Source organism: Heptranchias perlo, chromosome 21 (assembly GCF_035084215.1).
Source record: "Heptranchias perlo isolate sHepPer1 chromosome 21, sHepPer1.hap1, whole genome shotgun sequence".
Lineage (NCBI taxonomy): Eukaryota > Metazoa > Chordata > Chondrichthyes > Hexanchiformes > Hexanchidae > Heptranchias > Heptranchias perlo.
The window spans coordinates 26,844,181-26,857,662 of NC_090345.1; the positions used below are offsets into that span (position 1 = coordinate 26,844,181).

At 40.7% G+C, this 13,482-nt stretch overlaps 1 protein-coding gene across 3 annotated transcripts in view; it reads left to right on the forward strand.

The window, feature by feature from the left end:
* Positions 1–13,482, forward strand: part of dock1 (dedicator of cytokinesis 1) — a 472,808-nt gene that overhangs the window by 104,132 nt on the left and 355,194 nt on the right. For all 3 annotated transcript variants that reach the window (XM_068002361.1, XM_068002362.1, XM_068002363.1), the window contains 2 exons: positions 3,002–3,081; positions 9,614–9,739. In XM_068002361.1, coding sequence (XP_067858462.1) covers positions 3,002–3,081; positions 9,614–9,739 — 206 coding nt within the window. The remainder of the gene's footprint in view (positions 1–3,001; positions 3,082–9,613; positions 9,740–13,482) is intronic.

The following is a 13,482-nucleotide window of genomic DNA, read 5'->3' on the forward strand; positions in this document are numbered from 1 at the left end:
TTTGTTTTGCTTGCAGCAGACTACATTTAAATTGATTTGGATTATGTTGTATACATAAATCTTTCATTCCTTCCAAGGTTTGGACTGTCAATATATTCTTGAGTTTATTATGTGTTTGTGTATTTCATTATGACTATTTTAGCATAATATGTAGGACACTTTTGCTACATGTCTTTTCTGATTCTTTTTATTTCCCTCTTATTTACTGCTATAAAAGTTACCTGAAATATTGGAGCCCACTTTAGGTTCAGCTCTCGTCAAGTTCTACTCAAGGTGGCTATGAATATCAAGGGGACATAATGTAGAACTGCTGGAAAATTGGGGGTGGAGAGATTCCAGAACTTTCACTTAATTTTCTTATTGGTTTTCATAGAGGTGTTAATGGTTTTGCTGAAAAAAAAAGTGCCAGGGAGCTTCACTACAGTGACCAGGGAGAAGCATGGCAGTTGGGAAGATGAGGATTTTTGAAAGCTGATACATATCCTGACATATACAGTTACCATCTTGATGGCATTTTAAAAAAAAAGTGTTAGTATGATTTAAGGCAGGCCATAGTTTATTTGAAATACGTAATAGGGCTTTGACTAGACTTGTGAAAAATAAAGCTTTTGTGTTGAAATTGCAAATTAGCTAAAGAATTGAACAACAAAAAGCACAAAGTATGCTGGCCATATCTCAAGGTAGGAAACATTACTGAGGGGGAGTTTGGCAGGAATTGTTTCTGAGTCCTTCGATTGTCACTGTCTTGCAATGTGTTTATAACCCAGTTAGTTGACGTTTATTAATCATAAGCTGTAGAAGAGCAAGTTGTGTCATGGCAGCAGAGAGGAAACTAAGCGATTTTAAACTTGGCTAATTGACAGATGGCATTCTGTGTGGACAAATAGAAAGTAATTTATTATGTTGTAAGGAATCGATTTGGCATGTAAATGGACATTCCTCTTTAAACTGTCACCACAGTGTGGACCATTACTTAATCATGCAAACCATATATGTAGTGAAATCTGAGGAGTAGTGTTATAAGGTATTACTTGTTTTGCTCTACCTCTTTGAAGCAAACTGCCTATCAAAATATTCAGCGTGTTTCTGATTCTCCCCAACTCAATAGTCTCATTATTGTGCCTAATTTGGTGGAAGGTAGAACCAGCTTGTAAAGTACCCTTGTGTTTAAGGAGAGAACAAAAAAATATTTGTGAAATAATTTAGTACCTAGTACTGTGGAAGTGTGGGGGGTGTAAGCTTTGATTAACCAAGATCTAGAGCATTTGAAACAACAATATTGCGCATGAAACATAGGACTAGAACAGAATTGAGTAGCTGAAGTAGTGATCCAGAATGGATGGACCTTTTTGTGTATACAGTTATTGTGATCAAATGTTCAATGTACAAACAATTGATGCTTACTATAACATAATGTAATATGTTCAAGACAATTCTGTAAGATTGAATTCCCTTCAGAGTGGCTGAACTTCAGTATAAAAGGTATTGCCATTGAATGAAGGATTTCAGAAAAAAATCTACATGTGGCAATGGGGAAGAAGCTTTAAGCAAATATATTTCCTACTTTTTACTTAGTACCTTTCTCTGATTATCCATTAACTAAGGGGAGACATTATTCAAAGATACAGCTCTCGAAACTGACGCTACTCAACGGCTATTCAGCGCTTGTTCAGACTAAGTGACATCTGCTTTGACATCCTGGAGCAGTTGTGTAAATACATTCAGAGGGACTTTAATAAGTAATTAAAAAAAAGCACAATAACTTCCATTAAATGTTGCCAGTTCATTTAGTAGATTGTCCCTATTGTAGCTTAATGCAGAGCGTCAGTTCTTTTAATGTTGTCACCACAAGAAAAGGCATCTCAACTGATTGGATAGTTTGGGGAAGTTGGGCAATAAAAAAATTCTAATTTTAATGGGAAAATTATTTAATTTATAAAATCCCTACTAGTGTAGGCCAATATAAATTATTTATTACTCTTAGTATATTTTTATTTGGTTTAAAAGAAATCATTCTGCACCTAATATTTTAAAATAACAAGTTTTAATCCATAGGCAATTCAAATTAAACTCCTTGGGGGTGATTTCAACTTTATATACCCCACCTGACTTGAATTCCTTGGAAAGGGAAATTGGGTGAGGTGTATAATGGGCAGCTGGTCCAATATTGCTCATTTTACACTATTGACAAAAGTTAAAATTAGTTTCTCTTGAGTTTCTCTTTTTATCCCATTCTCTTCCTACCCCAATGAATTAAGTTACTGTAAATTAAGTTTATGTGAACACTTCTGAGCAGTTAGTCCATTTTTATTTTCCAATGATTAAAGAGACTAATGGAAGTGCTTTAAATATTTAGTGCAGTTGTATTCATTCAGTGATTTGTTGATGTAATTTAACCGCCACTAGATAACTAATGTACTGAGAATGTTTCAGAGTTTACAATTTACTTTACTGAACTAGCAACATCTAGTGACAGCTCTTTCAGCAACCTTTTAAAAAAAATTCTACTTAATCCCTAGGATTAATCCTAGGATTCTTATTAATCCCTAGGATGTTCCATTTAGATCAAATTACACTGAAGATGTTTTTGAGAATTGATTTTAGGAGGGCTGCATTGTACTATGCAAGCAATATTGTACACATTGTGCATTCTGGGTGATTCTTTATACTCTACTGCTGGGGAAAGGCTTAAGGTGGTGCATGAAGATGTTGGTAATAGTGATGCAGATTTGCATTTATTCTTGTGCAATCAGCATTTTTTTGATTAATGATCTTCCTGTGTCTTTCTTGTTATCCATCTGTCCTGTCTCTTGCGTTGGCTGATGATAACCGTTTGTTGCATTTATGCAATGATATTTTGTGTCCCCTTGTACTGTGACTTCTGGTTTGTGTGGTCCTTCTGTTTCTTGTGGTGTTGGTCGTCATGTGCATCCTCCAGGCTAGCATTGGATGACGCCATTCGACACAAGCAGCTGAACATATCATCCCGTTTTTCACCCAGGGTAGCGGGGGAGAATGACTTCCTTCAGACTGTGATCAATAAAGTCATTGCTGCCAAGGAAATAAACCACAAGGGTCAAGGTAAGTGATCTTTTGTAATGAAATAGAATTGTGCGTGACTGTGCTGATATTAAAATATCTTTTACTTGAGCAGAACATTCTGAATTTGAGAATTTTATGGAAGCTCTTTTTAGTCAAAAAAATGACTTGGGTACAAAATGGGAAATTCTCATAAGAAATAACTCACTTTAAAAGAGCTTTTCCTATTACACCTGTGTGCTGTTCTTTTATATCAGCCATCCTTTGGCCTAAGTAAAATTGCAGTTTTTTTTTAACTGTGGGTATATGTTAAATAGGAACTGGATTGAACCGGTCAAAAATAGGATACTTTCTATCAAACTGGGCTGAATTTCCTTACGGTGAAAGGCCAGTGTCTTAACTCACACCCATCACCTAGTCACCGTGTTCCTTAAATGTACTGTTGAAGCTAGATGGAATTTTCAGTTATTTGAATATCAAATTCTAATGTTATGGCCTTCAGATACAGAGGAGGAATAAACACAGTTTTGTCAAATTCACACCTATAAAATATTGGAAAGGTGTGATATATAATCAGGATTTTGATATTGCACCTTTGTACTGGAAAAGGAGGGTTAACAACTAATCAAATTCTGTCTAGTAGTCCAGACAACGGAAGAAGCAGACAAATGCAATAAGCAGAATTCGAACAATCTTAAAAGGGTCATTATCATCCATGTGGCTAATAATTTTCACATTTCTGAGTATAGAGAGGAAAAATCTGTTCCACTACAGAAGTATATATGCTTGAGCAGAGATATCAATATGACAAATTCTGGCTACCTTAAATATTCTAATTTAATTTGTACTGATTTATGTTGCAAATCTCCCATTTATCCTTCAGAATTTGACTTGCCTCAATTAATAAGGCAGTTGGTTTCCACTGCTAAACCCTTTCATGTATTTAGTGTTCTTGATGCACAAGAATTTTCATTACATATACTTGCCAAAAAATAAGAAAACATAACTCCATACATTTATAGACAAAGAATTTGGAGATTACATATCGCTTACACACAAGCTGTGTCCCATTCCTCATTTCAAAGATCTCTCTGTTGTAGCACTAACTCAGAATATTGGAGCAATGTACCCCAACACTGAAATGGCCCTCCCCTTATAGTAGTTTATCTGTAAATGTTTTGGAAAAAGTCCTTTAAATATAGTTTTATTCATTTGGGTACCTTTTTTAATTGCAGGAACTCTGACTGCTTTCCTATATTCCTGAGGGTTTGTAAAACTACCTCAGTCTCACCTACAACTTTAACCATTGCTAAAAAAAATATATGCGTTTTAACACTGTTTTCTTACCATAAAGTACAGGTAATTACAGTGTATTTCAGTTCATCATTTAGAGGTTTCTCCAAGTGAATGACTTAGGAGGCAACCACGTCTTAAACAGAAAGGCCATAATATTAAAATGTGCTTATTTCAGCTCATCCAGTGGCTTAATGGGCAAATGGACTGTATTGTTTAGTACAGAGTCATACAGATGGGGAAGGCCTTAGGTTAATCCTCGGCCAGTGGTCATCTCGGCCAGGGTAGCCATAGAGATGCTACAGTTTGCCTCGGGCCACTGAGCTAGGGAAGAAAAAATCAGCCAGGGTTTCTATTCACAATCCTCTGCTCGATAGTGCAAGTGTGGCCATCAGGCAAGGACAGTGTTGGCCTCAACTCAGATGATCTGACCCATAATTCCTCAAATACCTTTTGAAAATGGGATTAGTGGAAATTGTTTAAAAGTTAAAAATAAATAGCTTTAGAACTATTTCTGCCTGATGCATAGGTGGCAATATGTGCTTTCTCATATATATAAAACATCAAAAAGGTTATAAAATTGCTTTTCAAAGTTCCCAGGAGGCTTTGAGTGACAATGCTTTGATGACTTAGAAACATATGAAAATAGGAGCAGGAGTAGACCATTCGGCCCTTCGAGCCTGCTCCGCCATTCAATATGATCATGGCTGATCGTCTATCTCAATAGCATATTCCCGCTCTCTCCCCATACTCCTTGATGCCTTTTGTGTCTAGAAATCTATCTAGCTCCTTCTTAAATATATTCAGTGACTTGGCCTCCGCAGCCTTCTGTGATAGAGAATTGCACAGGTTCACCACCCACTGAGTGAAGAAATTTCTCCTCATCTCAGTCCTAAATGTCCTACCCCATATTCTGAGAGTGTGACCCCTCATTCTGGACCCCCCAGCCAAGGGAAACATCCTCCCTGCATCCAGTCTGTCTAGCCCTGTTAGAATTTTATATGTTTCAACGAGATCCCCTCTCATTCTTCTAAACTCGAGTGAATACAGGCCGAGTCGACCCAACATCTCCTCATATGACAGTCCTGCCGTCCCACGAATCAGTCTGGTAAACCTTCGCTGGCACATGGAAAACCCTGACTGCTTCGGACTGCCAGGCAGGCCCAGCTCTTTCTGAAGGCTAGGCAAGCTGGACGTGTTACACCTGAGCAGGACCGGGACCGATGTCCTTGCGAGGGTGTTTGCTAGTGCTGTTTGGGAAGGTTTAAACTAGAATGGCAGGGGGATGGGAACCTGAGCAAGGAGACAGAGGAGGGGGAAACAAGGATAGAAACAAAAGACAGAAAGGGAAGAAGCAATAGTGGAAGGCAGAGAAAACAAGGGCGAAAACCAAATAGGACCATAGTGCAAAATAAAACTAAGATGATTAGCAATCTTAAAAAGACAAGTCTAAAGGCATTGTGTCTAAATGCGTGGAGTATTTGCAATGCGGTAGATGAATTAACAGTGTAGATTGATATTAACGGTTATGATATAGTTGCGATTACGGAGACATGGCTGCAGGGTGACCAAGGGTGAGAACTGAACATCCAGGGGTATTCGATATTTAGGAAAGACAGGCAAAAAGGGAAAAGAGGTGGGGTAGCGTTGTTAGTAAAGGAGGAAATCAATGCAGTAGTGAGGAAGGATATTGGCTCGGAAAATCACGATGTGGAATCTGTATGGGTGAAGCTAAGAAACACCAAGGGGCAGAAAACGTTGGTGGGGGTTGTCTATAGGCCCCCAAACAGTAATGGAGATGTAGGGGAGGGCATTAAACAGGAAATTCGAGACGCATGCAAAAAGGGTACAACTATAATCATAGATGACTTCAACATACATATAGATTGGTCAAGCCAAATTAGCAATAATACTGTGGGGGAGGAATTCCTGGAGTGTGTATGTGATGGTTTTTTAGACCAATACGTTGAGGAACCAACTAGAGAACAGGCGATCCTAGACTGGGTATTGTGCAATGAGAAAGGATTAATTAATCTTGTTGTGCGGGATCCCTTAGGGAAGAGCGACCATAACATGATAGAACTCCTCATTAAGATGGAGAGTGAAGTAGTTGAATCTGAAACTAGGGTCCTGAATCTAAATAAAGGAAATTATGAAAGTATGAGGTGCGAGTTGGCTATGATAGATTGGGGAACTTTACTCAAAGGGATGACTGTGGATAGGCAATGGCTAATATTTAAAGAACGTGTGCAGGAATTATAACAATTATTCATTCCTGTCTGGCGCAAAAATAAAACAGGAAAGGTGGCTCAACCGTGGCTTACAAAAAAAATTAGGGATAGTATTAGATCCAAAGAGGAGGCATATAAAATTGGCAGAAAAAGCGGCAAGCCTGAGGATTGGGAGCAGTTCAGAATTCAGCAAAGGAGTTCAAAGAAATTGATTAAGAGGGGAAAAATAGAGTATGAGAGTAAACTAGCAGGGAACATAAAAACTGACTGTAAAAGCTTCTATAAATATGTCAAGAGAAAAAGATTAGTGAAGACAAATGTAGGTCCTTTACAGTCAGAAATAGGGGAAATTATAATGGGGAACAAAGAAATGGCAGAACAATTAAATACATACTTTGGTTCTGTCTTCACAAAGGAGGACACAAATAACCTGCCAGAAATGTTAGGGAACCAAGGGTCCAGTGAGAGGGAGGAGTTGAAGGAAACCAGTATTAGTAAAAAAAAAATAGTGCTAGGGAAATTAATGGGGCTAAAGGCTGACAAATCCTCAGGGCCTGATAATCTACATCCCAGAGTGCTAAAGGAAGTGGCCCTGGAAATAGTGGATGCATTGGTGATCATCTTCCAAAATTCTATTGAGTCTGGAACAGTTCCTACAGATTGGAGGGTGGCAAATGTAACCCCACTATTTAAAAAAGGAGGGAGAGAAAAAACAGGGAATTACAGACCAGTTAGCCTGACATCAGTAGTGGGGAAAATGCTAGAGTCTATTATAAAAGATGTGATAACAGAACACTTGGAGGGCATTAACGGGATTGGACAAAGTCAGCATGGGTTTATGAAAGGGAAATCATGCTTAACAAATCTACTGGAGTTTTTTGAGGATGTAACTAGTAGAATAGAAAAGGGGAGAACCAGTGTATGTGGTGTATTTGGATTTTCAGAAGGCTTTTGATAAGGTCCCACACAAGAGGTTAGTGTGCAAAATTAAAGCACATGGGATTGGGGGGAATATACTGGCATGGATTGAGAATTGGTTGACAGACAGGAAACAGAGAGTAGGAATAAACGGGTCTTTTTCCGGGTGGCAGGCAGTGACTAGTGGGGAACCGCAGGGATCAGTGCTTGGGCCCCAGCTATTCACAATATATATCAATGATTTAGATGAGGGAACTAAATGTAACATTTCCAAGTTTGCAGATGACACAAAGCTGGGGTGGAATGTGAGCTGTGAGGAGGATGCAAAGAGGCTCCAATGTGATTTAGACAAGTTGAGTGAGTGGGCAAGAACATGGCAGATGCAGTATAACGTGGATAAATGTGAGGTTATCCACTTTGGTTGTAAAAACAGAAAGGCAGATTATGGTGATAGATTGGGAAAAGGGGAGGTGCAATGAGACCCGGGTATCATTGTACACCAGTCGCTGAAAGCGAGCATTCAGGTGCAGCAAGCAGTTAGGAAGGCGAATGGTATGTTGGTCTTCATTGCAAGAGGATTTGAGTACAGGAGCAGGGATGTCTTACTGTAGTTACACAGGGCCTTGGTGAGACCACATCTGGAGTATTGTGTGCAGTTTTGGTCTCCTTATCTGAGGAAGGATGTCCTTGCCATGGAGGGAGTGCAACGAAGGTTTACCAGACTGATTCCTGGGATGGCAGGACTGACGTATGAGGAGAGATTGGGTTGACTAGGCCTATATTCACTATAGTTTAGAAGAATGAGAGATGATCTCATCGAAACATATAAAATTCTAACAGGACTAGACAGACTAGATGCAGGGAGGATGTTCCCGATGGCTGGGGAGTCCAGAACCAGTGGTCACAGTCTCAGGATACGGGGTATGCCATTTAAAACCGAGATGAGGAGAAATTTCTTCACTCAGAGGGTGGTAAACCTGTCGAATTCTCTACCACTGAAGGCAGTGGAGTCCAAGTCATTAGATGTATTCAAGAAGGAGATAGATATATTTCTTAATGCTAAAGGGATCAAGGGATATGGGGAAAAAAGCGGGAACAGGGTACTAAGTTAGACGATCAGCCATGATCATTTTGAATGGTGGAGCAGGCCCGAAAGGCCGAATGGCCTACTCTTGCTCCTATTTTCTATGTTTCTATGTTTCTATGTTTAAGCCCTGGATTCTGATGGACCAATCTCAAGTTACTATTTAAAGGACTCTAGTATTCATGTACAGGTTATGTCATGGTCTGTGACAAATGCTGTGTTTATTTGTGTGCTCATATTGGCCGCTGCTCCAGACTTGAGTTTCTCTGCCCACCATCTCCTAATCCCAGTCTGTCATCTTTTTCTTCCTTTGTCATCCTTCGCCCCCATTTTCTTTCATTATTGCGACATGCACATTTTCTACCTTTCCCGATCCCTGTCTCCATTTGTTACTAGGCCTCTGTCGAGTTATTGCCATCCCAAGTTTGAATACCTGCTGGATTGGTCCAAGGCACTACTTTAAATTCTCCACCATAGCACACACTACTGGTTCTTCCAGAGCAGCCAAATGAACTGCTCAATCCCTGCTCCCCTTGCAGATGCCACCCTCTGTGCTCCCTGGGGAAGCGGCAACTTCTCCAGCCCCTCTTCCTCTTCCAGCTCATATTCTCCTGTCAGATCATTTGCTTACCATTTTCCCACTCTTTTGGAAACAAGGCCCTCCCATCTGCGACCTAGATGTGTGCACCAGCATCATGTGTCTGAGTGATGCCTTGATCACTGGCAGTGACTCATTCCTTCTCACTCAAGGTGTCCCACCTAGCTGTACTTTTATCTACAATGCTCCCCCATCTCAACTCCGGCCCCTGTCTCAGCTTGTCTCCATACACCTCATTATTTGCATGGATATGGAAGAAACATTTGTAGATTGAATTTCTTATCTGTAGTTCATAAAATACTGTACTAAGAATAAAATGCATTTGTAAACTATTCTTGTCCCTTAGAATTCAACCTTAATGTCACCTTTTCCACTGTAAAGGTAAATCTTCTGACAATTGAATAAAGTTTGAAGCGTGATTTTTTTTTGTTATTTATTTTATTGATCTAGGTTTGTGGGTGACAATGAAGCTGCTCTTAGGTGATGTTCACCAGATTCGAAAAGATTTTCCACATCTAGTTGACAGAACCACAGCAGTTGCAAGGAAAATGGGTTTCCCAGAAATAATAATGCCTGGTGAGTTTGATAACGAGTGATTTAAATATGTATCAGTCTGTATTTTTGCTCACTGTAAATATGTTAAAATTAAAAACAGTAATAGGGAATGAAATGGCAGTGATTTTAATTTTGTTGCAATATCTCCTTGGAGCAGAGAAGGTTAAGGGGGGATTTGATAGAGGTCTTCAAAATCATGAAGGGTTTTGACAGAGTAAATAAGGAGAAACTGTTTCTAGTGGTGGAAGGGTCGGTAACCAGAGGACACAGATTTAAAGTAATTGGCAAAAGAACATGAGGAAAAACATTTTTACGCAGTGAGTTGTTATGATCTGGAGTGCACTGCCTAAAAGAATGGTGTGGAGATGCCGGTGATGGACTGGGGTTGACAATTGTAAACAATTTTACAACACCAAGTTATAGTCCAGCAATTTTATTTTAAATTCACAAGCTTTCGGAGATTTTCTCCTTCCTCAGGAAGCATAGGAATATAGGAACAGGTGTAGGCCATTCAACCCCTCGTGCCTGCTCCGCCATTTGATAAGATCATGGCTGATCTGTGATCTAACTCCATATACCTGCCTTTGGCCCATATCCTTTAATACCTTTGGTTGCCAAAAAGCTATCCATCTCAGATTTAAATTTAGCAATTGAGCTGTATCAATTGCCTTTTACAGAAGAGAGTTCCAAACTTCTACCATCCTTTGTGTGTAGAAATCTTTTCTAATCTCACTCCTGAAAGGTCTGGCTCTAATTTTTAGACTGTGCCCCCTACTCCTAGAATCCCCAACCAGCGGAAATAGTTTCTCTCTATCCACCCTATCTGTTCCCCTTAATATCTTATAAACTTCGATCAGATCACCCCTTAACCTTCTAAACTCTAGAGAATATAACCCCAATTTGTGTAATCTCTGCTCGTAACTTAACCCTTGAAGTCTGGGTATCATTCTAGTAAACCTATGCTGCACTCCCTCCAAGGCCAATATGTCCTTCCGAAGGTGCGGTGCCCAGAACTGCTCACAGTACTCCAGGTGCGGTCTAACCAGGGTTTTGTATAGCTGCAGCATAACTTCTGCCCCCTTGTACTCTAGTCCTTCAGATATAAAGGCCAGCATTCCGTTAGCCTTATTGATTATTTTCTGCACCTGTTCATGACACTTCAATGATCTATGTACCTGAACCCCTAAGTCCGTTTGGACATCCACTGTTTTTAACTTTTTACCATTTAGAAAGTACCCTGTTCTATCCTTTTTTGTTCCAAAGTGGATAACCTCACATTTGCCTATATTGAATTCCATTTGCCACAGTTTTGCCCATTAACCTTATCTATCAATATCCCTTTGTAATTTTATGTTTTCATCTACACTGCTTACAATGCCACCAATCTTTGTGTCATCGGCAAACTTAGATATGGCACTTTCTATGCCTTCATCTAAGCCGTTAATAAATATTGTGAATAATTGAGGCCCCAAGACAGATCCCTGCGGGACTCCACTAGTCACATCCTGCCAATGTGAGTACCTACCCATTATCCCTACTCTCTGTCGCCTTTCGCTCAGCCAACTCAAACTTCTTCCTGCACTGCATCCATGTTCATGATGCTGTGCGCCTGGCATTGACTTCGTCCCCTAATGCCTCCCACTGCTTTTTGGATATATGTCTGGAGAGCCTCTTGCCCCCGCGCCCCCCCCCCCCCCTGCAGATTCAATAATAACTTTCAAAAGGGAATTGGATAAATATTTGAAGTGGAAAAATTTGCAGGGCTATGGGGAAAGAGCAGGGGAATGCGACTAATTGGATAGCTCTTTCAAAGAGCCGGCACAGGCATGATGGGCCGAATGGCCTCCTTTGCTGTATCATCCTATGACCAATTTATCGTACTTGGATTTGATATTATTTAGAGTTAAATAGCAAAACTAGTACCACTTTGAAATGCAGAGAAATAGAGTTGCTTGGAGCACATGAGTTTCTTTGCAGTATGTAGGAGCGGGGAGATGCAAAATTGAGGTGCTTCAGAGCCATCACTGGTGGGAGGGTTTAATTACAGTGTTGCAAGTTTATCCAGGTAGCTTCCATTATAAATGTGGATGTGGGAATTTATAATGGAAAAGCTGACACAAATTGTATGATGAAAATGTGACACCAGGAAGTAAGGTTTTGCAAACAGGATGCAAGATTTTTAATATATATAATATTTACAGTAGATATTAGACGAAATCTCTGTGCTCATTACATTTTTTATGCAAAGTTTTTTCCTAGCAACCACAGGAGCTATCTGGTCTGACATTGTGGGGGAAAAATTGGATAAGAGCTATTTTTGGGCGTGGGTGGCGAGGTGCGCTATTACCCCGTGCCCAATGACCCCTGCGCAAGCAGGACGCAAGTTTCGGCCGACAGGAGGACTCATCTGCAATCAGCGTTCCATTCCAGGCCTTGCATGTGTAATCGATGCAATTTGCACTTTCCACCACCAGGGGGAGCTCAATCTCTTAAAGGAAGGATGTTTCTTAGAAATCTCTTAAAGGTAGCTGGTACCTGATATTTGCTGAAAATAACAGTCTACTGTTTGCACGGAGTCTGAACGGAGATCAGACATCACACACGTGAAACACAGATGCCGGTCCCATCACTATGTTTACACACTGATGAGTTATATTAAAATATTGAATAAAGGTTGCACAGTACTAAATCCCACATCCTCCAATCTGCCCACCAGACCTCACCAATCTGCCGATCTGAGTTGGTACCAGGTCTGCGAGAGTGCGTGCACCAAGGTTCTCTGCTGATGCACTAGAGGCTTTGGTGCAAGAGGTGGACAGAAGGAGGGACATCCTATATCCGTGGTGGGGGGGGGGGGGGGCGGGTGGGCAAGAGGCCCTCCAGACATATATCCAAAAAGCAGTGGGAGGCAGTAGGGAACAAAGCCAATGCCAGGCGCACAGCATCATGAACATGGATGCAGTGCAGGAAGAAGTTCAATGCTTTGACATGAGCGGTCAAGGTGAGTGAGGTTAACTGTCAAGTGGCCTCTGCTACCAACCGCTCCACGCACTACACCCCCCATCACCAAAATACCAACAAACTCTTTCCATCAGTACTAAACTCTTCCAATCAGATGCTTCCTCTCACCCTTACACATTACCACTGTTTCAAGCTGCCCACCCACAACTCACAGGCCACACACACTGGCAGCTATTCAACCATGACAAGCACATCACCCAGACACACGTCCCGCTTTCTTGCAGGAGAAGGTGGCGCATATCAGGAAGCAGCAAATGGCAGTGGCATTTAGCCCCTTGAGCCTGTTCCACCATTCAAGAGATCATGGTGGACCTGTGACCTAACTCCATATACCCCTCTTAACCCCATACCCCTTAATACCCTTGGTTCACAGAAATCTATCAATCTCAGATTTAACATTCAAAAGTGAGCTAGCATCAACTGCTGTCTGCAAAAGAGCGTTCCAAACTTCTCCCACCCTTTGTGTGTAGAAGCATTTCCTAACTTCACTGCTGCACGTCCTGGCTCTAAATGTTAGGCTATGTCCCCGCGTCCTAGTATTCAAGTGTAGGAGACCTCCAAAAACAGTTACAAATGTCTCAGCAGCCAGAAGCAATAATGCAGCCACTAACCAGTAAATCCTGCATGATCCCTTTAAATAGCATTGGTGGGGGTCCTTTAGGCACTCTGGTCATGGTTAAGACTGTGCATTGAGTTGAGCGTTAAGTCCCAAAATGGTGTCTATCACTTTAAATCAGCATTGC